The sequence below is a fragment of the Myotis daubentonii genome, chromosome 3 (assembly GCF_963259705.1).
Source record: "Myotis daubentonii chromosome 3, mMyoDau2.1, whole genome shotgun sequence".
Classification (NCBI taxonomy): domain Eukaryota; kingdom Metazoa; phylum Chordata; class Mammalia; order Chiroptera; family Vespertilionidae; genus Myotis; species Myotis daubentonii.
Genome location: NC_081842.1, coordinates 43,117,573 through 43,143,945, shown reverse-complemented (window position 1 = coordinate 43,143,945; position 26,373 = coordinate 43,117,573). Strand labels below are relative to the sequence as shown.

At 50.7% G+C, this 26,373-nt stretch overlaps 2 protein-coding genes and 1 non-coding gene across 7 annotated transcripts in view; 1 reads left to right on the top strand and 2 right to left on the bottom strand.

Moving 5' to 3' along the window:
- Positions 1-26,059, bottom strand: part of ECE2 (endothelin converting enzyme 2) — a 37,430-nt gene extending 11,371 nt beyond the window's left edge. The window contains exons 1-6 of one of the 5 annotated variants that reach the window (XM_059687195.1): positions 25,787-26,059; positions 16,766-17,049; positions 1,515-1,601; positions 1,010-1,145; positions 590-805; positions 11-135 (exon numbers count right to left, since the gene is read on the bottom strand). In XM_059687195.1, the coding sequence (XP_059543178.1) occupies positions 11-135; positions 590-805; positions 1,010-1,145; positions 1,515-1,601; positions 16,766-17,049; positions 25,787-25,982 (1,044 nt within the window). In that variant the 5' untranslated portion in view covers positions 25,983-26,059. Of the gene's footprint in view, positions 1-10; positions 136-589; positions 806-1,009; positions 1,146-1,514; positions 1,602-1,841; positions 2,322-2,353; positions 2,587-13,713; positions 13,734-15,454; positions 16,280-16,765; positions 17,050-25,786 lie in introns of those variants that run through there. The other 4 variants (XM_059687193.1, XM_059687192.1, XM_059687191.1 and 1 more) reach the window with 4 other exon arrangements.
- Positions 12,976-15,356, top strand: CAMK2N2 (calcium/calmodulin dependent protein kinase II inhibitor 2). The gene is made up of 2 exons (XM_059687200.1): positions 12,976-13,430; positions 14,319-15,356. Exons 1-2 carry the CDS (start codon positions 13,262-13,264, stop codon positions 14,387-14,389), a joined length of 240 nt encoding a protein of 79 aa, XP_059543183.1. The 5' UTR covers positions 12,976-13,261; the 3' UTR covers positions 14,390-15,356.
- Positions 24,929-25,031, bottom strand: LOC132232076 (U6 spliceosomal RNA). Its single transcript, XR_009452238.1, has one exon. It is a non-coding gene; the product is annotated as a U6 spliceosomal RNA (small nuclear RNA).
- Positions 26,060-26,373: the final 314 nt, after the last annotated feature.

The following is a 26,373-nucleotide window of genomic DNA, read 5'->3' as shown; positions in this document are numbered from 1 at the left end:
GGGGCTGTACTTTTTCAATGAGGTCTCGCAGCGGCTGGGCTCCCAGCTCCTCGATGCGCTCCACCTGTAGGCAGGATAGGTAGAAGCGCTGTGTCTTCCGCTCAGCTTCGCTGCTGGAATTGAAGGTGGTGTTTTCTGTGGAGTAGAATAAAGGTCCAGGTGGCAACTATGCTGACTGCTGAGCAGGTTCCCGGGCCCTTACTTGGTCCCTCTTTTGCCTTCTGATCATGGGGCTTCCCTCCTAATGCAAACCCAGGAAGACTGGGTGAAACAGCCAAGCGTGGCTTCCTCTCCCCTGTCCATGAAGACCATCCAAGATCTCTGAGCACTACAGGCTCCCTGGTGCCTACCACAGCTCAGCAGCCCTCCAGACAGAATGCAGAGAGGAGTTCCTCCATTTACTCAGAGGTCTGCCCCCTGAAACCCATCTCCACCTTTCAGGAGTCCCCTGCTCTCTGCATCCCTTACCCCAGGAGTGTTCCCAGTCATTTCTTCATTTGTGGACATTTATTAAGTACCTACTGAGTGCCAAGCCTTATGCTGGGCACGAAGCAGGTACTTGGCACAGGCCCCGGACAGGCGCACTCACCCAGCAGGTGCTTCAGGATGGCTTGGTTCTGGTCCCAGAGGCTATTGAACGTGTTCCAGCGAGAACGCCCGTCAGGCAGGGGGTTCCTCCGAATCCAGCCTCCGCAGGAGAACTGGTAAAAGTCCTCACAGGGGCTCACCCCGCGGTCAAGGGTCTCCAGGATTTTCCCAGCCACTCGAATGCAGGCCTCTGTGAGGCAGGTGCTGTGGGAAGGGTCTGTGGCAGGGAACATGGCCAGGATAGGGGGCTGTCAGTCGGTCTGAGAAAGGCAAATGCTTTGAGAGGGGCCGTGACAGCGGGAAGGTTGGGAGGAGGGAGACAAGCCGGGGAAGGTGGCCCACCCAGAGGATATCTTAGAGGCCCGTCAGCTCCAGAGTCCCCACAGCTGGGAGTGCTGGGGGCCGGTGTGAGCCCACCTACCTCTGTGGTACTGGACCCCCAGGGCCACAACGCAGCCCAGAAGCAGTGCAGCCAGCAGCAGAGAGACCGCTGCCAAGACCAGCTCCAGCTGGGTGTGCAAGCCTAGGAGGTGTCTTGTCCTCTTCTGGAATCCCACCTGGGGAACAGGGTGACACAGCTAGCCAGCTGCAGGTGGGTGTGGGGGTGGGGGATCTGAGATCACAGAAGTCCTGGGGGGGGAGGGGTGAAGGCACAGGCAGTTTTCAGAGCCATGGCGTAAAGATGCCACTGGGGTTACCTCTGGGCACGGAGGCAAGGAGGCAGGCTGAACTGAGTCTTGAGCCTGTTTTGTGCAACGTCATGGCTTAGCATCGCCTCGCCATAGTCCTAGCGCAGAGGCCAGAGTCAGAGCGGAGGTGGGTGGGGGCAGGTGCAGGGGACCCTCCAGGGCAGCCAGAAGCCGCTGGGTATGCCAGGCTTCCTGCCAGGGCGGGGGCCGGTGAGGAAGGGAGAACCCCTGGCTCACCTCCACAGCGTCCAGGGAGGCTCCGCCCTCCACGGGGGTCTCGGGTGCGTCGTCTTCCCGCAGCGTGGCCCGTCGGTACTCCACCATCTGCCAGGCAGTCGGGGCGCCCACCCAGGTCAGGCGGATGGGGCTGCTCGCCACGGCCAAGCCCCAGCGCCTCTCACCAGGCCGGGCGTCTCCCGCCTGCAGCGAGGCCCCTTCCCCTCCCGGGACCTGTGACCTGGGCCCCTCCGACCCCTGCCCCGCAGCCCCGAGCCTGTCCGTCAGCCCCCCTCGCTCCACTGCGGGAGGGGGCAACTCCACCCTGGAGCCCGGAGCCCCACTCACGTTCCCGCCGCCGCCCAGCTCCTGCAGCGCGATGTTCATGGTGGAGTCCGGGCAGGCGGCACCTTAGGGCTCCCGGCCGCTGGCCCTCGCCCAGGCCGCGGCCTCGGACCCCGGCCAGGCCCCACCGCCGCGCGCCATCGTAGCCGCTGCCACAGCCCTTCACTTGGCCGCCGCCACCCCCGCCTGCCGGGGGTGGGGGGCTCCCCCCGCCTCCCGCGGCGCTGCGCCTGGGGACGGGGACGTGGGGGAGGGGAAGAGCGCCCGCCCAGACCTCGCTCCGGGACCGACCGCGGCCGCCCCGCGGAGCTGGGAGACCTGCCGCCGAGGCGGGAGCAGCCGCCCTCCTGAACCGCAGGGAACCCGCGCCTCCTAAGGGTCAGCCGTCCCCATCCCCTCAGCATCCTTTCACCAGCCACCCGTCATTTACATTCCTTTGACCCAGGCCCAAACTCTGCCGCTATTTCTCGGCCCAATTACCCAGATTGCAGGCCCTCCCCATCCCCTTTAAACACCTTTGAGAAATTATACTCCACTGAGGAACATCTTCCCCCGGCAGGGCGCACTGCCGCTCTTCAGCCCGCACACACAGAGCAGCACGCAGGCGATGACCCACATACAGCGTGTCCGCATGATCTTCTCAGAGAGCACATGGATCCCAAGGACGCAGGCGAGCACCCAGCCCCATACACAGCCCTACACACACAGGATGCTCACCGAAGGTACACACTGCCCACGCACACACAGTGTGTACGTGCTCAGGGCTCCCGGCCCCACACGCGCCACACACCGATACAACACCCACAGGGCCCACACTCTCACTCGGCTCCTGCATGTTGCTCTAAGACTGCACTCTTACTCTCCAACATAACTGCTGTCATCAGATCATCTCACAAAGAGAGGGTTACAGATGGTGACAAATTGGCAGGGGAAAAACAGCCATCCACAGATATTTAAAGAAAAGATGTGTTCACACTTCTAACTTGAGGAAAGCAAACCATTTTATTTGGGAGATTTACAAGAGAGAGAGAAAAAACACACACAACCCAAAGGCTATGTAACTGAAAGGCAATAGTGTGGCATCTATGTATCTGCCATCTGCCTTCCTTATTGTCGTTCCTTAATCAGGCCTGGAGGTGTTGCAGTCTGCTACCCTGCCTCGTGCCTCGTATTTTCTTTTACCACAGCGCGTGTGTGTGTGTGTGTGTGTGTGTGTGTGTGTGTGTGTAGGTGCGTCATCCTCCACCCTCCTCCCCAACACAGGACATAAATCTGACCTGAGAAGTGGCACATCCATAATCTCAAACATCTTGCTGCAAATGGTTCTCGCATGGAATGCGCCTGTGGCTGAGAAAAGGTGGGTGCCGAATGAATCAGGCTGAGAAATGCTGGGTTGTTTTCTTTGGCACTTTCCACCCCATAACTCCATGTTCTCAAACAGGAGACAGTACGGTGTCATAGTTAAGATGAAAGATTCTGGATTCAGGCTGAATTTCTTCACTTATAACATTGAAATAAGAATAGTACCTTTTTCCAAAGGATTGTTGTGAGAACCAAATGAAACAATACTTGTGAAATGCTTGGGACAGTGTCTGACACATACTAGCACCCATTGTGTTACCTGCTGTTCGTGTTGCTGCTGTAGTAATAAAATCCTGTAGGTAGGAATGAAAATTGAAAAGGCTGGAGAAAGCCTGTTCTGTTTTCCAGATAGAAGAGAAGGCAGGTGGGTTCTAGGTTAGTCTGGTTCCCTGAGCAAGGAGCTTTCACCTCCAGAATACTGGGGTCTGCAGCAGCAAGGACTTGGGGTGGCCACTTGGGACAAGTGCCTGGAGTTGTTCATGTTCTTTCTGATGACAGTGTGGCACCACAGCACTAACTTCTTCTCCCTCTCCCCACAAGCCTGGATGAAGAGAAACATGGCAGCCAGGTTGGTCTTGCCCCACGGGAAATTCCACCAAGACGTGGCCATGTGAGTGTAAACAAAGCTGCTTTGTAAGGACTTCCTGGCAACACGCTCATAAGAAATAGTCGCACGGCTGCTGCAATGCCATACTGGAAATAGCAAGTTTATACAGCACTTTACTATGTGCCAGCTAGTGTTCTAGGTGCTTTACACCTATGTACTCATTTATCCTCATGGCACTTATGAAGCCATTTTGCAGATGAAGAAAACTGAGGCACAGAGAGGCCGAGTCACACAGTTAGTAGCAGAGCTGGGATTCAAACCCAAGTGGTCTGGCTCAAGGATATACTTCCTCCTAAGTAGTTGCTTGTCTTCTGCCATATCCTCTCTGGAAGAGTTAGGGGACACACATCTATTTTCAAGGTAGACAGACATGGACTCAAATCTGGGTTCAATTCTTTATCAGCTGTATGATCTTTATCAAGTAACTTGAAAGCTCTGACCCTTCATTTTCTTCATCTGTAAAATGGGAACAGTCATCTGTATCTCAGAGAGTTGCTCTGAGAAATGCAGCCACATATGAAAGACACTGTACCTACTTTTGTAGTGTTCTCAGTTTCACTAGGCTTGGCCTAAATGGACAGTTCCTTTCCATGCCTCTTTCATGACCCAAGTCATTTATTAGGCTCATAATTATTCCTGACTACATGTTAAGTATCCTATTTATAAGAAGCTTGGAGGTTGCTTGATTCTACAATTCTACTTTCTTTCCTCTGTGTTTATAATCTTTGACCCTGCTTTATTTTCTCGTTCTATTATTCTCTCCCTTTTCTGTTCTTTCCTACAGGAGTAATCTTTTCTCTACATTGATTATAAATTGAGAGGGAATGAACAATGGGTTATGTGTTACATTTACAAGGATAAAGTAGTCATGAAGATAAGAAACATCCATGTTCAGTGTTGACAAAGATGAGGAATATGTCACTTTCTTTTTTTTTTTAAGATATTTTTATTGATTTCAGAGAGGAAGGGCGAGGGAGAGAGAGATAGAAACATCAATGATGAGAGAGAATCATTGATTGGCCGCCTCCTGCATGCCCCCTACTGGGATCGAGCCTACAACCTGGGCATGTGCCCTTGACTGGAATAGAACCCGGGACCCTTCAGTCCCCAGGCCAATGCTCTATCCACTGAGCCAAACCAGCCAGGGCATATGTCACTTTCATATATTGCTGGTGGCTTACAAATTGATGTTTTTGCAAATATAAATCAATAGATATAAGTGTACACAGTATTTGACCCAGGAAGTCTAATTCTAGGAAATTGTCCCAGGAACTAATTATCCACAGGAGAAAGATCTGGAAGGATACACACCAAACTGCTAATAATGGCCACCTCTTTAGGATGATACTAGCTTTTGCTACATAACAAACCTACCCAAACTTTGTGGATTAAAATAGCAAACATTTATTAGTTATCTGTTCAGCGGGTTGACTGGGTCGTCTTCAGGTCTGGGTCAGTTCAGCAGGAGCTGAGTGGTCTAGCTGAATGGCCTCATTTACATGTTTGGGTTCCAGCTGGGATGACTAGGCTTTGTCTCTGTGTGGTCTCTCCTTCTCCAGTAAGCTAGCCCTGCTTCTTCATATCGTAGCTCAACATTCCCAGCACCAGAAAATAGGGTAAGGCCCAGTACATGAACCTTTTCTAAGTCTTTGCTTGCAATACATTTGCTAATGTCCCTATTGGGCAAAGCAAGCCAGTAGGTTAAGCCCAGATTCAGGGTTGGAGAAATAGATACTACTTCTTGATTCGAGGAGCTACAAAATATATGGGCCATTTTTTCCCCCTACATTTGTTCATCACAGCACTGTCTATGATAACAAAAAAAAAAAAAAATGGAGGGGAAATTCAACATCTACGAGTTTATATGAATATATCTAATGATGAGATTACTTTTCACTTCTTTATGATTTTCTGTATAATAATAGCTAACAGTTCTATTGTCCGGCACTTACCTAAGCACTTTATGTTAACTTATTTAACTTATGTTAACTTATTTAAATATGTTAACTTATTTAATCCTCAGAATGACCCACTCTATAGATTCTATGAGTATCACAGTCCCTGTTTTACAGACAAAGAGCCTAAGACACAGGGAAACTTCATAACATACCCAAAGTTACACAACAGGTAGAAGACAGATCCTCAATTTAATCTAAACTCTGTGCTCCTGTTAGTCTCCTTTCTAAGTCATCTGATTTTTCTGGGGCCAGAGTGTGATGCTTGGTAAATGGACTATATCATTGGTTTCAAACATTTTTTAAAAAAAATCATTGAAACTTTTTGATTGCAAATGTAATATACTCCAGAAACATAAAAGATGAAATTCATTCTGCTGGGATCCCAGTTCCATCCTCAGAGGGAACCCTGCTTAGCAGTTTGGTGTGTATCCTTCCAGATTTTCCTTTTATATGCATTTATATACCTAAACACACACTATGTATGTATATGGGTATATATGCATATGTATATGTATGTACTTTTTTCACATATATAAAATCATACTCTACACTGGTTAGTGGCACTTTGACAGACCTTGGGGATCTTACCATGTCAATCCACTCATATATGTCTCCTTTTTTGTGATTTATTAGCCTCTGCCAAATAGAATGAGTCCCAGAAATGCCCTCATGAGGTGGGCTTCCTTTGAGTGGACAGAGTGTAAGGAGGGTGAAACATGGTCATGAGAGATGCAAGATCGCCCCGAAGTATTTGTAACAGGCTGTATTTGCTTCCCTAGGTTCAGCTGTAACGAAGCCCCACAAACCGAGTGACTTAAAACAACAGAAACTTATTCTCACAGTTCTGGAGGTGAGAAGTCCAAAAGCAAGGTATTGACAGGGCCATATTCCTTTGGAAGTCTGCAGGCAGAATCCTTCCTCGCTTCTTCCACCTTCTAGCGGCTCCCAGCAATCCTTGGCGTTCCTGGGTTTCTTCCCTGTGTGTATGTGTCTTTGTGCATCTGTCCTCTTCTTATAAAGATACCAGTGACTGAATTTAGGGCCCCCTCAAATCCAGTAAGACCTCCTCTTAACACATTGCGTACCGCTCACGAGTTTTCTCGTGTTTCGCTCCCCATCTATTAAGGACCGCTCACGAGTTTGAGTTTTCGAGTTTTCTCGTGTTTCGCGCCCCATCTGTTATGGACCTTAGATGTCAACACACTGTCTTGTCCACTGTGGGGCGCGGTTACAGTGTTTTGGCCAGGTTCAAGCCTCAGACTAATGAAAGGACAGGGTCCTCTCACTGCCATGTGCAAGTCCCAGCTGGAGGGCAGGGCCCTCCCAGCACAATCATAGCAATGGTTGTGGTTGTAAGCTTGAACCTATGGTCCGTGCCTTGTGATAGAGTTTAGGTGCATGTAGCTGAGTAGGGTTGAGACTCACGAGAATGCTGTAAACAACGTGATCACGCCCCTACTTTGCCTGGTGGCATCTGCTAGAAAATAAAGACATGGCTTGTGGGCGCTGGCACTGTCTCCTCTTCAGGGAGCAGCGTCCCACCGAGACCCCGCTATTATTCTCTTGTCTGTCTTTCCTTAATCCTTTCACCACCCCACTCAGAGACACCGTTGGCTGTGCTGGTGCAGCACAGTCCACATTGAATGAAGCGATCTCATTGGTGGAAACCGTGCAGGTCAATCTATGAAAAACTATATAATTGCACGAACCCATAAAGCATTGCAGTTACATTGTGTTTTGGTCATTCGAATAGTCTTCGTCTTCAAGTTCCTGGTGCTTTTAGAAATGCCCTCTCTCAGAAAAAGGAAGGAAACCAACGAAACTGATACACTTCCGCAAGTATTTAACGATAATTTATCAGATATTCCTAGTGAAATCGAAGATGCGGATGACTGTTTTGACAATTCCGGAGACGATTCTATTGATTCTACTGACAGTGAAATTATTAGACCTGTAAGGAAGCGCAAGGTGGCGGTGCTTTCAAGTGATTCCGACACTGACGAAGCTACTGGTAATTTTTGGTCTGAAATTGACACACCACCACGCTTACAAATGTTTGAAGGTCATGCCGGGGTCACTACATTTCCGTCTCAGTGTGACTCTGTACCCTCTGTGACCAATCTCTTTTTTGGTGATGAATTGTTTGAGATGTTGTGCAAAGAGCTGTCCAACTATCACGATCAAACCATAATGAAACGCTAAACACCACCTAGAACACTAAAGTGGTCTCCGGTTACACAGAAGGACATCAAGAAATTCCTTGGCCTAATTATTCTGATGGGTCAAACAAGAAAAGATAGCTTGAAAGACTATTGGTCAACAGATCCTTTGCTATGTACCCCTATATTTCCACAGGCAGTGAGTTGCCATAGATTTGAGAAAATATGGACATTCTGGCATTTCAATGATAACGCCAAAATGGACAGTCGCTCGGGGAGACTTTTCTTTTCTTTTTTTAAAATATATTTTATTGATTTTTTACAGAGAGGAAGGGAGAGGGATAAAGAATTAGAAACATCGATGAGTAAGAAACATCGATCAGCTGCCTCTTGCACACTCCCCACTGGGGATGTGCCCGCAACCAAGGTACATGCCCTTGACCGGAATTGAACCTGGGACCCTTCAGTCTGCAGGCCGATGCTCTATCCACTGAGTCAAACCAGTCAGGGCATCGGGGAGACTTTTCAAGATCCAACCTGTGTTGGATTATTTCCTGCATAAATTTTGAACAATATACAAACCAAAGCAACAGTTGTCTTTGGATGAGGGAATAATTCTATGGAGAGGACGTTTAAAATTTCGCACGTACAACCCAGCAAAAATAACAAAATACGGTTTACTTGTTCGGATGGTGTGCGAGAGTGACACCGGCTATATCTGCAATATGGAGATATACACTGCTGAAGGAAGGAAATTGCAAGAAACTGTTCTTTCAGTCCTTGGACCCTATCTTGGCATATGGCACCATATTTACCAGGATAATTATTACAATGCTACATCTACTGCTGAATTGCTGCTACAGAACAAAACTAGAGTCTGTGGGACTATTAGGGAGAGTAGAGGTTTACCGCCAAATTTGAAAATGAAAACATCAAGAATGAAGAAAGGTGACATAATATTTTCCAGAAAAGGCGATATTCTTCTCCTAGCATGGAAAGACAAGCGGGTTGTCCGAATGATATCAACGATCCATGACACTTCTGTCTCGACAACAGGAAAAAAAAAAAAATAGAAAAACAGGAGAGAATATTGTAAAACCTACCTGCATCAAGGAATACAATCCCCACATGAAAGGCGTTGACCATGAGGATCAATTCCTTTCGTGTTGTTCCATTCTAAGGAAAACGATGAAATGGACAAAAAAAAGTAGTGCTGTACCTTATAAACTGTGGACTTTTCAATTCATTTAGAGTGTACAACATCCTCAATCCACAAGCAAAAGTGAAGTATAAACAGTTTCTGCTATCGGTGGCGAGAGACTGGATAACGGATGACAATAATGAAGGCTCTCCGGAACCAGAGACAAATCTGTCCAGCCCTTCCCCTGGGGGTGCAAGGAGAGCACCTCGTAAAGATCCACCCAAAAGGTTGTCAGGTGATATGAAGCAGCATGAACCTACGTGTATTCCAGCGAGTGGAAAGAAAACATTTCCTATGAGAGCCTGCAGAGTTTGTGCCGCCCATGGAAAAAGGAGCGAATCTAGATACTTATGTAAATTTTGTTTGGTCCCTCTTCACAGAGGAAAATGTTTTACGCAGTACCATACGTTAAAAAAGTACTAGGAACTTTGTTTGTTTTTGTAAATAAAAATGTTATAATTATTGAAAAACAACACCTAAAGTGCATTATGATCTGTAGTTATGATTTAAATAACGTGCAGTTTGCCCCCAAACGTCTGGTCCCTGTCTTAGAGATTTCTATGCGGTACGCAATGTGTTAATTTAAGTAATTACATCAGCAAAGACCCTGTTTCCAAATAAGGTCACATTCTGAGGTTCCAGCTGAACATGAATTTTAGGGGGGTCCTATTCAACCTACTGCACAGGCCTACAGTTTCCACTTGAATAAAAGTGCCACTTATACTCAAATGTCAAAAGATATATTATTCTGTTTAGAACATATGGATTGAGTCCACTGGGTTTTGAGGGGCTTTCAATTGAGAAATCCAATAGATGATCACAAAATGCCACACAATTTTTTTTTCATGTTAGCTGTGAAAATGATTTTTTGTCTCATAGGCAGGGGTGTAGAACATCAGAATTTTAAATAGGGAATCACAACTTTAAAAAGTCCTCCCCACACACATATTTTTAACACATAATGGAAGCTTATATATTGCTATATCTTTACAATTTTGCACTTAGGTCTTTTGCTTTAATCATGATCCAGCATGCACAGCAAGGGCAGGAATAAGATTATTTAAGAAGCAGCTAACGAAATGAATTCCAAGTTAAATTGTCATTCCTCCATCTCCCTCATTCTGGGGGAAGAAAAGAGAATTGTTTCAATTCCCCACCCAGTGTCCTCATCTCATCCTTGGTAAGAAACCTTATGTCCCCTTTAGCAGTTTGGGTGAGGGGCAGCTCATTACCTTTTGAGACAACCCACTTCACCTCAGGACAGTCTCACCTCCAAAACGTTCCTTAATATAGGTTCTATCATCTCTATGCTTTGAACTAGGAAATGGAGGTGCAGAGATGTATGCATTATTATTCAAATGCGTGGGCAAGGATTGGAAGGACATATGTACAGGGGTGGGCAAAAGTAGGTTTACAGTTGTAAGTCAAATATATAATAATGAATAAACAGTAAAAGAATAAACTGCCCAGCTGGTGTGGCTCAGCGGTTGGTTGTTGACCTATGAACCAGGAAGTCACAGTTCGATTCCCGGTCAGGGCACATGCCCAGGTTGCAGGCTCCATCCTCAGTGTGGGATGTGCAGGAGGCAGCCAATCAATGATTCTCTCTCATTGTTGATGTTTCTGTCTCTCTCTTCCTCTCTTTTCTCTCTGAAATCAATTAAAATATATTTTAAAAAAAGAAAAATAAACTTTCCTGTACTCACAACTGTAAACCTACTTTTGCCCACCCCTATATACAGAAAATATGTGTGACTTTCCATATTTTCCTAAAATATGGAATTTGTACTTGTAAAATGTTACAAGTACAAATGAATTACCTTTAAAAAGTATATATTATTTATTTCAGAGAGAGAAGGAGAGGGAGAGAGAGATAGAAATATCAATGATGAGAGAATTATCCATCAGCTTCCTCCTGCACCCCCACACTGGGGATGGAGCCCACAACCCAGGCATGTGCCCTGACAGGGAATTAAACCGTGACCTCCTGGTTCATGGGTTGATGCTCAACCACTGAACCACACTGGCCGGGCATGAATTAGTTTTTTAAAATCTAGAATGATGGGGCCTTCCATTCAAGTTCATGGAGAAAGTGGCAGAACCAGGATTGGAACCCATTGCTGGACGACCTCCAGTGGGGGTGAAATTTCTGGCCTCTCTCCTTAGTATTCCTGAGCTCCAGCCTCTATTATCCCTCCAGGTCTCCAGGCTCTCTCTCCAGCTGGGCCTCCACCTCCACCTCCAGCTTCCACCTTATCTCGGACTAGCACACTGCAGGGGAGGACTTGATAGGGATGGGCCTCCAGATCTGGGGCTCTGAGTGAGGCTTGCACAGAGGCATCCTCCGGCAACCCTTCCTCTTCCCTCTCTTTCTGCCCGCCACCCGGCTCCCCCGACCCCGCCTCACACACCTCCCCCCCTCCCCCACCAGTCCCGGTCCCTGGGGCAGCCACCATTGCATTCGCCTCTGTGTTCCAGGGACTAACACTTGGTGAGTTGTTGGAGGAAGGACACTCAGTACTTGGCAGCCTTACTGGCTGCGTAATTTGGTGGGAGGTGGCGGAGGAGGAGAGGGGGGGACACGCTTCACTGACAGTGGAGACCCCCTCCGCCTCAATCGTGCCCTGAGCATAGGAAATGATTATTACCCTCATCAGCGCTGTCATCACCCCTCTCCTTCAAGGCCAAGGATTTAGACATAGCCCCAGAGCGCAAGCAAGCAGGTGACGCCGCAGTGGACGGCCAGCTGGGGGTGGAAGGTGAGAGGAGTGCTCCCGTTGGTTCGGCGAGAACTGTCACGTGAGGCACTTCAACCAGAGCAGGGGGGCGCCCTCTGCCCCGCCCCCCCCCTACTTGTGGACACACGCAGAAGCGCAGCGCGTCCTCGGGCGCTCCGGGCTTCCCTGCGTCACCTGGCGCCAGGGTGCCCTTCGCGACACCACCATTCATTCTTCTCGCAAGGCAGGCGCAGCGCGGGCACCCGGGCCGGGAAACCGCAGGGCGCGGCGCACGCTTTGAACCCGAGTTCAGGCGCCAGCGTTAGGGCTGGGGGCGGGCATCGGCCCTGGTGCTCGCGTGTCGGCCCCGTTACCGTTACCGAGACCTCTCCCAGGCGAGACCGAGACACGCTGAGACTCGGGAGATGGAGACACAGCGGTCCATGGGTGCAGGGGCCAAGCACGGAGACAGATGCAGAAGGGCAAAGGCATTGAAGGCCGACACAGACGGAGACCGTCACACAAAGAGGTCACGGAGGCAGACACCGGCAGACACTTTCTGGACTGCCATGCAGACAGGCAGAGACAGACACAGGGGGGCAGTCAGAGAAACACAGAGGCAGGTGCACAGTTTAAAACCCGAAGAGCAGACCAATACAAGCCCGCCGACGGCGAGGACGCCACCCACCGCTCGGAGCCGTCTCCCAGTCCTGCGGGCTCGCCAAGTCCCGCACACCGCGCCCGGCAGCCGACTTTCCCCACGCGGCGTTCGGGTGTCCCGCCCCAAATCCAAGGCCAGCCCCGCTCCCCCCCCCCCCCCCAATCCAAGGCCAGCCCGCCAATTCCCAGTCCCCCTGGCTCGGCTCTCAGCCTCCCTGCCAGACCTCCCGCCACACCCCTTCCCCGCTCCCGGCTCCCGGGCCGGTGCTGCGCCCGTTGGCCGGAATCCTTCGCCCAGCCGCCACTCCCGCCTCGTGCAAGACCCGCCCACAGCCGCTTCCGCCCCGCCCTCTCCTCCCCGGAGAGTCCCGCGCTCTCCGGCCCTCCCGCCCCCGCCCCGCCCCTCTCCGCTGGCCGGTGCCCGCCCCGCCTCCACCGCGCCCAGCCCGCCGCGCTCTGCGGCAGTCGGGCGCTCATCGTCATTCCGCTCCCGTCGCCGCCGCCGCCGCCGCCGCCGCCGCCGCCGCCATCCCCGCCCCCGCGCACCGCCCCCGCCCGGTCCCCGCCACCGCCGCCGCCGCCGCCTGCCCAGCGGCCCGGGAGGCGGAGGCGCGGGGGAGGAGGCCCCGCTAGGCTCCGCAGCCCCGGATGCTGCATGACTTCATCCTTCCGCCGGCTCCCCCGCTGAGCTAGGGCCGGTCCGGCAGCTCGCCCGCCGCCCGCGCCCCGCCGCAGTCCCGCGCCCACTCCGCGCCCGCCATGTCCGAGATCCTGCCCTACAGTGAGGACAAGATGGGCCGCTTCGGCGCCGACCCCGAGGGCTCCGACCTCTCCTTCAGCTGCCGCCTCCAGGACACCAACTCCTTCTTTGCGGGCAACCAAGCCAAGCGACCCCCGAAGCTGGGCCAGATCGGCCGAGCCAAGAGAGGTACGCGGCCGGGGCCCGGAGTCGCCGCCTGACCCAGAAACCCTCCGCCGGGCGCCTCCCGGCGGCGGTTCCCCGCCAGCCTCCCGCAGCTCTTGCCGCAGACCAGCGCAGCCAGCCGCTCGCAGGCTGGGATGCGGGGGGGTGGGGGTCCCCGTTGCAGTGCCGTCCCCCTCTCCCCCTCTCCCGGGAACGCAGTGCCCCGGATTCGATGCTCAACACCTCTGGAAGTAGAGCCCTGGCACCCGGGCGACGGGGAGGCACCGGCCGGGGCTTTTGGGGTTACCTGGAAGTGGGAACGTGGGGAGACGGGCCGCTTCTTCAGGACCAAACGCTGAGTCGGTGGATGCTACGGAAGAACCTTCGGGTGTGGAGGGACGTCCGACTGGAGAGCAGGGCGGGGGCGGGGGGGCAGGAAATCGGACATCCTGGTTCTTTGCATGGGGAGGGGGCTTTGTTTGGTGCCAGGATCCGAAGAGGGGCTCAAGGGGCGGGAGGGTTAGGTTGGGGAGGGGCTGGGGCTGGCTGGAGGTTCCGTTGGAGGAGGGGGTTCAGTTGCAGTGAGGGTTGGCAAGCGGGTCCCCTGAGCAGGAAGGTTTCTGATCAGCCCGGATGGAGGAGAGCTCAGGCGGGAGGGTGTAGACTGCGAGGTGGAGGGGCTGAAGCCTTATAACGAGGGGGCGTTCCTCCACGCGGAGAGGAGGGGTCTGTGGAGCGAGGCTCGGCCCGGGGTTGGGTCGGCAGGAGAGTTCGGGTGGGGAGGCCCCTGTGGCTTGGGGGTCGAGGGGCGTTGCTGGGCTGCGGGCCGTTTCTGCGCGGGGCTCGAGGACGCGGGCCCATCCTGGCCGCCGCCCCCAGGCCGCGCGGCTGACGCGCTTTCTCCCCGTGCAGTGGTGATCGAGGATGACCGGATAGACGACGTGCTGAAGGGGATGGGGGAGAAGCCGCCGTCCGGAGTGTAGACGCGCCGGCTCGGGCGGCGGGCTCCGGGCCCAGCCTCGCAGCGGCCGGGAGCGCGGGCAGGCGATGCAGCTGCCGGCGACCCCCGCCCCGGCCCAGGCGCCCGCGGGCGGGGGCTGCAGGGCCGCGCCGCCTCCGGGTCGGAGTCGCCGCCGCCGCCGCCGGGCACTCCGGAGCTGTCCGCTTCAGCACCACGGCGGCGGCGGCGGCAGCAGCAACAGCAGCGGCGTGGACCCGCCCGGAGCCCACCGCCGCGCTCATGCACTTTAGAACCGCGGGCCGCAGCCCCATTCCGCACACCAGAACGTACCGAGCCCCGCGGCCCTCAGCCCCCGGCCCGCCCCCTCCCGCACGGCTCCCCAGCCCCGCCCCTCTCCGGCCGGTTTGGTCTGCGGACTGGCTGCCAGCCGGGTCGGACCGCGCGCGGCCAGGGATGTTTGGCTGCGTATTTGCATGAGCTTCCCACCCACCTGAGCCCAGCCCTCCAGGCCGCTCCTCACCCTCACCCCTGTCTGGCGTGACCCCAGCCTCGGCCTCTTTCTAAGGGACTTCCTCAGCACATTTGTATTTTTATATCCGACTCTTTGTTTACTGGCTCCCCTCATGATTAGTGCCCTCCCCCCTCGGTCTCGTCCTTGCTTTTCTGCGCCTGGCAGATAGGACGAGTGCTGAGGGTGGGCATGGACAAGCCCCCAACATGGTAACCAACATGTGGCCAGTCTGCCCAGGCCCGACCCCGGGCGGCTCTCTGGCAGACCCCTCCCCTCCAGGTATCACCTTCCAAGGGCCCAGGTCTGATTTTACCTTGGACCCCTGCGCCCTGCCCCTGGGAACCCAAGTGGGGACTGATCTGCACCCTTGGATGACACCTGTGGCCCTAGAGATGTCCTCCCCCAGGGGTGTCCTTTGTAAATGTTCCTCCATCCTCACTGTACCAGGAGTGTGTGAATAAACACAGACCTCCCTGTGTGTGTGTGCCTATTGCTTCGGTTTGCTCAGGGGTCAGGCAAAAATGGCTCTAGTCCCTTTTGGGGAGGGGGGTGGGTACTTGAGAATCTCAGGTGCATGTTGCTGGCAGGGAAGAGTTGCCAAGAAAACACAGCAGGCAGCCTTGCCCGAGAACATTACAATGTAGCATTCTTGGGTAAATATACAACCAGAACAGGATAGGTCACCAGAGTTGGGGCTGGAGTTAGGGTCAGAATTGTAAAGCAATCTAGATTCAAAGTCTGCAGCTTCCTGTGGATAAATCCAGGTTGAAGGGGGTAGGGAGGCAACAACAGGCCCCGGGAATGCAGGTCTCTGAGTCTGGCTGGCAAGCAGAGGGGCTGTGGTGGATTCAATATGGTGGGAGAGGAAGTTGGGGAGCCCAGGAGAGATCTGAGAAACCCAAGAAGGAAGCCAGAAACCTGTGATTTGAGATGTAACTTAGCCTGGGCTATATTGTTTCATGTGGGGTTGCTTTCATCAGCTCTGTCTTAGGCATCAGGCCCCTGGGATGTGAGCACCATGGACCCAACCCTAAGCCCTGAGTCAGGAATTACAACAACTTGAGGAGTCCAGGGCAGAAAGGTAAGGAGGACTCAAGGACCATGCTTCTGGCCTCACAGCTGAATGGCACTGAGGAAGTCCTCATGATCTGAGTCCTGGAGAAAGCAGGGTGAGGTGGGAGGTCTGGGGGATGAGAGGATCTGGGTCCCAAGAGCCAGCTGGGCCACACTCAGCTCTTTGCCCTTGTGCATAAGGTAGAGATGGAAGTGGAAACCGTTGCCATAGGTTGCATGCCTTAGGGACCAGCCATAACGGGCTTGGGCATAGTGTCTAGTCCGAAAATGGGGGGCAGCAGAGGTCAGCGAGATGAACCGGCCTCCAGGGACCAGCACTCGGCTCACCTGCAAGGCAGACAGAGAAGCCAATGGTGAGGACTCCATCTTCAGGTTCTCAAAGGTCAGTATTGTCCCAGTTGACCTCCCAGATACTACTCTACGTCCAGCTCTCCGTGGCAAATTGAGCCTCCTTCTGTGTCCCCGGTCATTCCATGGGGCAGGGCTATATTCTAGACAGGTAGGAGCATGGGAGTGAGGTCAAGCCAGGGGGTACTGCTTTCCTGCCAATTGTCCTCCCTCTCAGTCTGTTACGTATCTGGAACCTGGCTGCTATGCCATCCCTACGGCATCCCAGTAGCTCTGTGCAGCTGGCCACTCCAGCCTCCTATAATCCTGACCAGTGTAACTCTCCCCTTCATTCAGGTAACCACAGTCCTGAAAGTGACTCTCCAAACCATGCCTCCTCTGGCTTCTAAGTTCATCCAGTCTCCTGAAACCTCAGCCCCTCACCCCCACCTCCTGGTCTGCCCTCCTCTCTTGTTGCTCCCTCACCTCACTCAGCACCTGGTCCACAGTGTGGACCCCTTCAGAGGACACGGTCCAGGGATCCCGTTCTCCAGCCAACAGGGCATCCAGCGTGCCCTTCTCGAGCACCACATCGAAGGAACCATTGGGAAAGCCCAGTGCCCGTACGTCCATGGTCTCCCAGCGCAGCTTCGGCACATGAGCGTAGCGAGCCCGCATGGCGGCCACCACTACTGATGAGTAATCCACACTGGTCACATCAGGGAAGCCCCCAAGGTACAGCTCGTAGCTCAGGGCACTGTTTCCACAGCCTGGGTGGAAAAAGGTGGGTAGCAAAAGAGCTAGGTTAGCTTTTATTTTTTTCCATATATATATTATTATTATTTTATTATTATTGATTTCAGAGAGGAAGGGAGAGGGAGAGATAGAAACATCAATGAGAATCATTGATGAGAGATAGAAACATCAATGAGAATCATTGATTGGCTGCCTCCTGCATGTCCCACACTGAGGATGGAGCCTGCGACCCTGACATGTGCCCCAACCAGGAATTGAACCGGGACCTCCTGGTTCATAGATTGACGCTCAACCACTGAGCCACGACGGCTAGGTGAGCTAGGTTAGCTTTGATTCTCCCCTCCCCAATTATCCATCCACAACTGGCCCATTTTCTCACAGCCCAAACCCTCCTGTGCTGAGGAAGAAGCAGCATGGTACAGAAAAGAGCATGAGGCTTGGAGTCATGCAGACGTGGGCACATATCCTGGCTCTGTCATTCCTAGATGTGTGAATTAGGAATCTGGGTTTCCTATTCAGAAAAAGGAAGATAACAAGACCAAGCCTGCATGCAGGATAAGCTGCACTGAATTTTAAGAACTAAAACAGCTGAAGAAGCTCTGAACGTAGTTCAAAGGTCTGGATTCTGATATTCCTAGTCCCACTGCCTTGGCAAGCCACTCAATTCTGAGCCTGTTTTCTCAGACTCAGAATGGGACAATATTGGCATCATTAGGTTCATAGTGTTATCATTAGGATATTTTTTTAAAAATATATTTTATTGATTTTTTACAGAGAGGAAGGGAGAGGGATAGAGAGTTAGAAACATCGATGAGCAAGAAACATCGATCAGCTGCCTCCTGCACACCCCCTACTGGGGATGTGCCCGCAACCAAGGTACATGCCCTTGACCGGAATCGAACCTGGGTCCCTTCGGTCCACAGGCCAACGCTCTATCCACTGAGCCAAACCTGTCAGGGCTCATTAGGATATTAATATTACCCTAATACCGGACCTCCCAAAGAACCTCTGGGAAAACTTCAAGTTAGGGGTTATTATCCTATTTTGTTAACAAGTGAAGGGGAAACTAGGTGTGACACAGTGGAGCTGATCCCTCGTAATTCCTCAGTGCGTGATTGAGCACTACATACTGTATTCTGCTGAGTAAGAGTCCCTGACCTTAAGGAGCTCATGCTTTGGTGGGAGGAACAGATGTGTAATCAGGCAATTGCCATGTGATGTGATGAGTGTTTCAATAGGGACAGGCTGCAGGAGCACACAGGATGATCCCTGTCCCCACTTCAGGGGGGTTGGGCAAGGGTTTCAGGGAAGCTGACAAACCAATCAGTCTTGAAGAATCATAATACTAGTGGGAAGTGCCTGAAAAGCAGTCCCAAAGAGGACTGGGTCAGGTGAAAGAACAGGTGGAGGTTCGAGGCACGGATGTGGATCCATAGTCCAGACAGCATGGCTTTCTTCGAAGACCTGTTGGCTTCTTCCAGGCCCTCTTGTGGTCAGTCTCAGCCTGAGACCAGGGCTGGATGACAGCCCTTGTTGGCCCCACATGGGGATGCCCAGCTCTTGGGATTAGATTGCCTTTAATCCCTATTTGTGTCTCTAAGAGGATCACAGGATCAGCTGTGGGGATAGCCCTAATCTAGCAGGGCTTGGTACCAGGCCAGAGCACCCAGAGGATGCTGGCTGGTCTTCAGCTGACCTTTCCTGTGTTCTTTTTTTTTTTTTTAATATATTTTTATTTATTTCAGAGAGGAAGGGAGAGGAAGAGAGAGATAGAAACATCAATGATAAGAGAGAATCATTGATCGGCTGCCTCCTGCACACCCCCTACTGGGGATCGAGCCTGAAACCTGGGCATGTGCCCTTGACAAGAATCAAACCTGGGACCCTTCAGTCCCCAAGCCAATGCTCTATCCATTGAGCCAAACCGGGTAGGGCTCCTGTGTTCTTTCTCAGGTCCCGGGGCTCAGGCAGACTGTCACACCTGAAAAAAATTAATGTGTGCTTCCATACAGCAAGCTCTGGTAGATACACTACATGGGATGGGTGGTGAGAGTGGCTGAACAAGAGACCCTAACTCAGTGCAGGCTGATACCCCACTGGGTTCTCTGACCCACAAACCCTTTACCACCCTACACTTGACCTCATGCCTGCAGAGATCTGCCCAACTATATACAAATGCAAATATCCTTCCCCCCCTTTTCCTTTAAAATGTTTTTATTGATTTTCTTACAGAGAGAGGAAGGGAGAGGAAGAGAGAAAGAAGCATTGATGTGAGAGAGAAACATCGATCCGCTGCCTCCTGCATGCACCCTACTAGGGACTGAGCCCACAACCCTGGCATGTGCCCTGATTGGGAATTGAACCAGTGACCTCTGGGTTCCTTGGTTGATGCTCAACCAGAGCCATGGCAGCTGGTACATATCCTTCCTTTATTTCCCTTCATAAAGGAATGGTATCTCCCAAGAGAACTTCACTAAAGATGAAGGAAGAACAAAATCTGACCACAGGGCCAGTCATGCTTACAAAGCAGTGATTTCTGATCCTGCTGCCTCAGTGATTTGGGGCTAGCAACTAAGGTGGGGTTTGGGAAGGCCCCTGCCTCCCTAGGTGGAGCCTTAGGGAAGTAGAGCCCAGAGAACTGAGCCAGCCCCAAGATGCTATCCCAACACCAAGAGAAGGAGGTGTAAGCCAGAATGCCAATTCACTAATTTATAACGAGAAAAATAGCCACCATGGGGACTTGACAGTCAATCCCCTGGTCAGTCCCTTCTCTATATATAGAAAATACAAATTGAAGCCAAATTATAAGATTCCTGCAGAACATGGAGAATCAGAGATGTATAATGATGGCAAAGCAAGGACAGCCACATGCATTCATCTGTTATGAGGATATTCTAGCCATAGGGACCAGACACACAAGTTCCCAGGCAGGGTACTCTCTGTCCTCTGAATGGTCTGTGATAAACTGCCCCTCTAATTCCCATTTTTTTTTTTAATTAAATCTTTATTGTTCAGATTATTACATTTGTTCCTTCCCCCCCCCCCCATAACTCCCCTCCTCCCAGTTCCCGCCCCACCCTCCGCCCTCACTCCCCACCCACTGTCCTCATCCATAGGTGCACGATTTTTGTCCAGTCTCTTCCCACATCTCCCACACCCCTTTCCCCCCCAAGAATAGTCAGTCCATTCCCTTTCTATGTCCCTGATTCTATTATAATCAACAGTTCATTCTGTTCATCAGATTATTTATTCACTTGATTCTTAGATTCACTTGTTGATAGATGCATATTTGTTGTTCATAATTTGTATCTTTACCTTTTTCTTCCTCTTCCTCTTATTAAAGGATACCTTTCAGCATTTCATATAATCCTGGTTTGGTGGTGATGAACTCCTTTAGCTTTTCCTTATCTGTGAAGCTCTTTATCTGACCTTCAATTCTGAATGATAGCTTTGCTGGATAAAGTAATCTTGGTTGTAGGTTCTTGGTATTCATCACTTTGAATTTTTCTTGCCACTCCCTTCTGGCCTGCAAAGTTTCTGTTGAGAAATCAGCTGACAGTCGTATGGGTATTCCCTTGTAGGTAACTGAGTTTCTTTCTCTTGCTGTTTTTAAGATTCTCTCTTTATCTTTTGCTCTTGGCATTTTAATTATGATGTGTCTTGGTGTGGTCCTCTTTGGATTCCTTTTGTTTAGGGTTCTCCGCGCTTCTTGGACCTGTAAGTCCATTTCTTTCACCAGGTGGGGGAAGTTTTCTGTCATTATTTCTTCAAATAGGTTTTCAATATCTTGCTCTCTCTCATCTTCTGGCACCCCTATAATTCTGATGTTGGTACGCTTGAAGCTGTCCCAGAGGCTCCTTACACTATCCTCGCATTTTTGGATTCTTTTTTCATTTTGCTTTTCCGGTTGGATGTTTTTTGCTTCCTCGCATTTCAAATCATTGACTTGATTCTTGTGCTCCTCTGGTCTGCTGTCGGGCGTCTGTATAATATTCGTTATTTCAGTCTGTGTGTGCTTAATTTCTAGTTGGTTCCCCAATATAAGATCGAGGGTCTTATTAGTTTTCGTGTAGATCTCATTAAGTTTATCGGCAGCTTCTAAACAGTTCTTGAGAGACCTTAAAAGTGTGGTTCTGAACTCTATTTCTTCCATTGACAATTTTGTCCTGTTTCTTTGTCTCCGCATTTTGTTATGCTTCCTTGGTGCACCCCCTAGTGGTCTTTGTTCGCAGTCTTATAGATAAATCTTGATTGTTGTAGCTAATTCCAGGGAGGGTTTGACCTCCAGGCCAAGTGGCTATGAGAATCAGCTGTGTCAGCAGTGAGAGAACTTCTGTCCTCTAGGGAGGTGCTAATCTAGCCTTTGCCTGAGGCTATCCGGCAAATGGTTCTGCTGGGCTTGGGCGGGGCAGGTCGCACAGGATCAACAGGGTGGGCCGGAGAGAGCAGTTATGGCGACTCTCAGTCCTGTCCCAAGGGGCTCTGCCTCTCTGAGTCCCAGCAATGGCTGCAAAGCTGGGAGAGAAAGCTGCACTCGCTCTGACCGAAGCCAGACAGTCCCGCTTCTCCCGTTTGAGTCTGGGTCCCTAAAGACTCGCCCGGATCTGGTGCTCAGAGTCTGCGACTCCCTCCCGATTGAAAACAACAACCGCGCCCTCGCCGCCAGCCCGCTCCGCGCACTCCGCACCTCAGAATTTGACTTCAGCACTGCGCCTCCTCTGAGTGTCCGTGTGCGTTTCTCTTTCCTCCTAGTTGTAGGACTTCCACTCAGCCAGCGTTCCTGTGGTTTTGGGTGATGTCCCTTCCGTTTTTTGGTTTCACTTTTGAAGTAGTTGTTCAAAGCAGCAAACTCCGGCGTTAACCTATGCTGCCATCTTGGTTCTCCCTAATTCCCATTTTTAATAATAATAATGATAGCTAGCCCTAACCAGTTTGGCTCAGTGGATAGAGCGTCAGCCTGTGGATTGAAAGGTCCCAGGTTCGATTCCAGTCAAGGGCATGTACCTGGGTTGCGGGCACATCCCCAGTGGGGGTTGTGCAGGAGGCAGCTGGTCTATGTTTCTCTCTCATCGATGTTTCTAACTCTCTATCCCTCTCCCTTCCTCTCTGTAAAAAATCAATAAAATATATTTAAAAAAATAATAATAATAATGATAGCTAATAGTCACTGAACACTGGGCCCTATGCTAAGCATTTCGAAGCATTATCTCAGTTTATCTTCACACTACCTTCATATAGACGGTAACTGTTATTATCATTACCATTTTCTAGATGGGAAAACTGAGGCTGCCTAAAGTATTTAAGAAACTTCCCAAGGTCACATAGTCCAGTGGCAGAGTTAGAATTTGGATCTAGGCCTGTTTCACGCCAGAATCAGAGCTCTTAAACCACTATGCGAAACTGTCTACCAGTTTTCAAGAGGTCCACTCACCTTCAGTTGTGACATTCCATCTTTAGTCATTTTACCAATTGTAACTGAGTTCTAGATGTCTCTCTATGCCCATAAACATTGTGCAGCAGCAGCAGCTCTGGAGTCGGGTGGCACCCTTACTTTACCACTTACTTGCTACATGACAACCGTGGACACTGTCAGTGCTCTGATCAGATCCGCTTGAAGTGTGTCTAGGTTTTGGTGTGTGCTCGATTCTGACAGTTTGCATCTGTGACTCTTCAGGCTGAACTACCCTCAGGGAAACTTTTGCCTGTGATCACAATCCTGCTTGGTCTCTTCCTTCCCTATTCCCTCACTCTCTGACTGATTTCTTCTGGGAGCACATCCCTAACAAATAACTAGGAGATGAATCGTAATCTTAGGATTTGTTTCTGGACCCAGCCTGAGACAATGACCTGCAGCAGGGGATACCAAATTCAGCTTGCCACCTGTTTTGGTAAATAAAGTTTTCTTGGAATACAGCTATTCTCATTCATTTAGGTACTGTCTGTGGCTGCTTTTCTACTACAACATCAGTACTGACTAGTTGTCAGAGAAACTGTATAGCCCACAAAGCCCTAAATCAGTGATGGCGAACCTATGACATGCGAACTCATTTTTTTGGTTGATTTTTCTTTGTTAAATGGCATTTAAATATATAAAATAAATATCAGAGATAAAAGTCTTTGTTTTACTATGGTTGCAAATATCAAAAAATTTCTATATGTGACATGGCACCAGAGTTAAGTTAGGGTTTTTCAAAATGCTGACACGCCGAGCTCTAAAGGTTCGCCATCACTGCCCTAAATATTTACTATTTGGCCATTTTCAGAAATAGTACTGACCCCTGATCTACAGTAAGTCTAGTAATACTTATTACTCATTTCTCAGGGTTGTCATAAATATTAAATACGTTAGAAAGGACCCACCCAGCACATTCCCTAGCACCTACCGGGTGCTCAGCTTGTTTGTTAAAGTGGAATGTAACATAGGTATTCCCCAAGATGTGGGTCCTCTTTTTATTTATTTATTTTTAAAGTATATTTTTATTGATTTCAGAGAGGAAGGGAGAGAGATAGAAACATCAATGATGAGAATAATCATTGATCAGCTGGCTCCTGCATGCCCTCTGGGGGTTGAGCCCAAAACCCTGGCATGTGCCCTGACCAGGAATCGGACTGTGACCTCTTGGTTCATAGGTCGATGCTCAACCACAGAGCCACACAGGCTGGGCTGGGTCTTCTCTTTAGATCTTGGGAATAATATCTGGAAAGTTTTCCTTTTTTATTTTTAGACTTTTCTCCCCTCTCCAGAAAAGAATACCTTCCTGTCTAGGAGATTTTAAGGCAGTGTTATTCTCAGCATGAGAATCCGCTATGGGCTTGCTAAAACTACAGAATCCTAGGACCCACCTTAAACTGTCCCTGGATGGGGTCCAGCTTTCCAGGTGATTTTCATGCACACTAAAGCTTTAAAAAATTAGATCTATGGTAAATCTATAAATAAATGTAATGGCTTAAAAGCATAAAATTTGAGTTTTAACTTCTGGGGGGGGGGGGGAAGAAGAGGTTTGGGAGGACTACGCAGAAAACCTTGAATATACATGGGCCTTTTTATTTTGCCAGGCATTGTTTTGGGTATCTTTCATACTCATTCAATCATCTTAAAAACCCAGTAAAGCCGCCGCCGAAACCGGTTTGGCTCAGAGGATAGAGCGTCGCCCTGCGGACTCAAGGGTCCCGGGTTCGATTCCAGTCAAGGGCATGTACCTGGGTTGCGGGCACATCCCCAGTGGGAGATGTGCAGGAGGCAGCTAATCGATGTTTCTCTCTCATCGATATTTCTAACTCTCTATCTCTCTTCCTTCCTCTCTGTAAAAAATCAATAAAATATATTAAAAAAATTTAAAAAAAACCAGTAAAGCCGAAACCGGTTTGGCTCAGTGGATGGAGCGTCGGCCTGCGGACTGAAAGGTCCCAGGTTCGATTCCAGTCAAGGGCATGTACCTGGGTTGCGGGCACATCCTCAGTGGGGGATGTGCAGGAGGCGGCTGATTGATGTTTCTCTCTCATCAATGTTTCTGACTATCTCTCTCCCTTCCTCTCTGTAAAAAATCAATAAAATATATTTTAAAAAAACACACAAAAAAAACAGTAAATAAGTAATACGGAGTATCTTTTTATTTTTAAGGCTGAGAAAATGGAGGCACAGAAATTTAAGTATTTTTTCCAGGACTACATCATTAAGATTCTGTGATTTTCCCCATTATTCCACAGCTTAGATTACATGAGCCTAGATTCCAATAGAATTAGCTGCCTCCAGGGTCCAAGTTCTTAAGCACTAGGTTATACTCCCTTTCTAGTTCTAGGAATATTCTATTTTTCAAACTGAGTATGGTATACACATACATATTAGATTTACTGTTTATACCTTTCATATACTGTATTACAGATGACATGTATATGAAATACTTTTTTCTTTTTAATTTGCGCGTCATCCTCGCGCAGAGGCCATGCTAATCTTCTATCGTTCCAATTTTAGTATATGTGCTGCCGAAGCGAGCACATGAAATATTTCACTTAAACATATAAATGCTTTTACAAATACCAAAATAAAAACTATAATTGGAAGGAAACCCGTTGCTCAATCCAACTTCTCTAGACCGTCCCCCCCCCCCCCCCCCCCGCCTCCCCCTCCGCCCCCCCCAAGGCTGGCACTGGGACTAAGCCCCATCTTGCATCCTAGTACTCTTTCCTGGAATCTCACCAATCTCGGTTGCAATATCCCCTCTGACCTCGGAGGGCGCTGTCCTCCTCACTGCACGCGGGGCATCAGACCGAGTTTCCGAGTTCGGAAAGTGGTAACTCTCTCCAGGTGACAACAGCTCCCGGTGCCCATTGGCGCAAACAGAAAGATGCTATGCACTGTGCTCGAGGTGCCTGCATGTGCCTTATCCGACTGGAGCTCGCAGTTCCATTTCTAGAAGTGACTCCGAAGCTCAGGACGGGTTTACGACCTGTCCTAGTCATAGAGCCAACTAGCGTAGGGACTTCCTAGACCTCTGAGCTCTCCAGTGCTCGCGGTGCCTTCCGAGGGTGCGGAACGGGGCCCCGGCTCACCTACCACGCTCAGACTCAGAGAGACTGTCGAGTTGTGGGGGGGCCGGGAACTGACTCCAGGTTCTGAAGGTACTGGATCGTGGCTCCTGACCTGGGCATCCTCAGTCAGGGGCAGACAGACGCGAGGAAAGCGGACGGGGGCGCCGAGGCGAAGCTGGTCCCGCCAGCTCCACCTGGCTGGGCAGCGCCGGGACTACCCACCTAACACGAGGATACGGTCCTCGGGCCGCAGCTCCGGCTCTAGGAGGGCACGGAAAGAGGAGAAGTCCCCGAACCACTCGTAGGGGGCAGAGTCGGCCGCGTCCCGGTAGCGCTGGTCCCAGTACTGGACCTCTCGGTATCCGGAGTTCTGCTCCGGTAACTCCGGCCGGGGCTCGGGGGCCCCGGGAGAGGCCATGCTTGCTGCTGCCGGGCCTGGAGGGCAGTCGGCCGGCACCTTTAGGCGGGGCTTGGCTCCCCGGCAGCCAGTCTGAATGGTAATGTCGTGGGGGGCGTGGCCTTTGAGTCTCCGCCCCCCAGTGAGGTTGCTCAACATAAACACGTGGAACTTCCGTCCTCTGCTAAGCGCTCTTCGAAGAATCTTCCGGCTGGTTAATCAGGTCGTCCAGACTCGGAAGCTTCCGGCTGTACTTGTCACTCACATCTGAGAACCACACTCAGAGCGTCAGACTCATTCTGGTTCATCACTGTCCCTTCTCGTATTTACAATTTGACCGGCTCCTTACATTAAATATGAAAATTAGTGAAAGATTTGTTTCTTCCCCGTTTTGAGCACCCGGAGGGGTGGC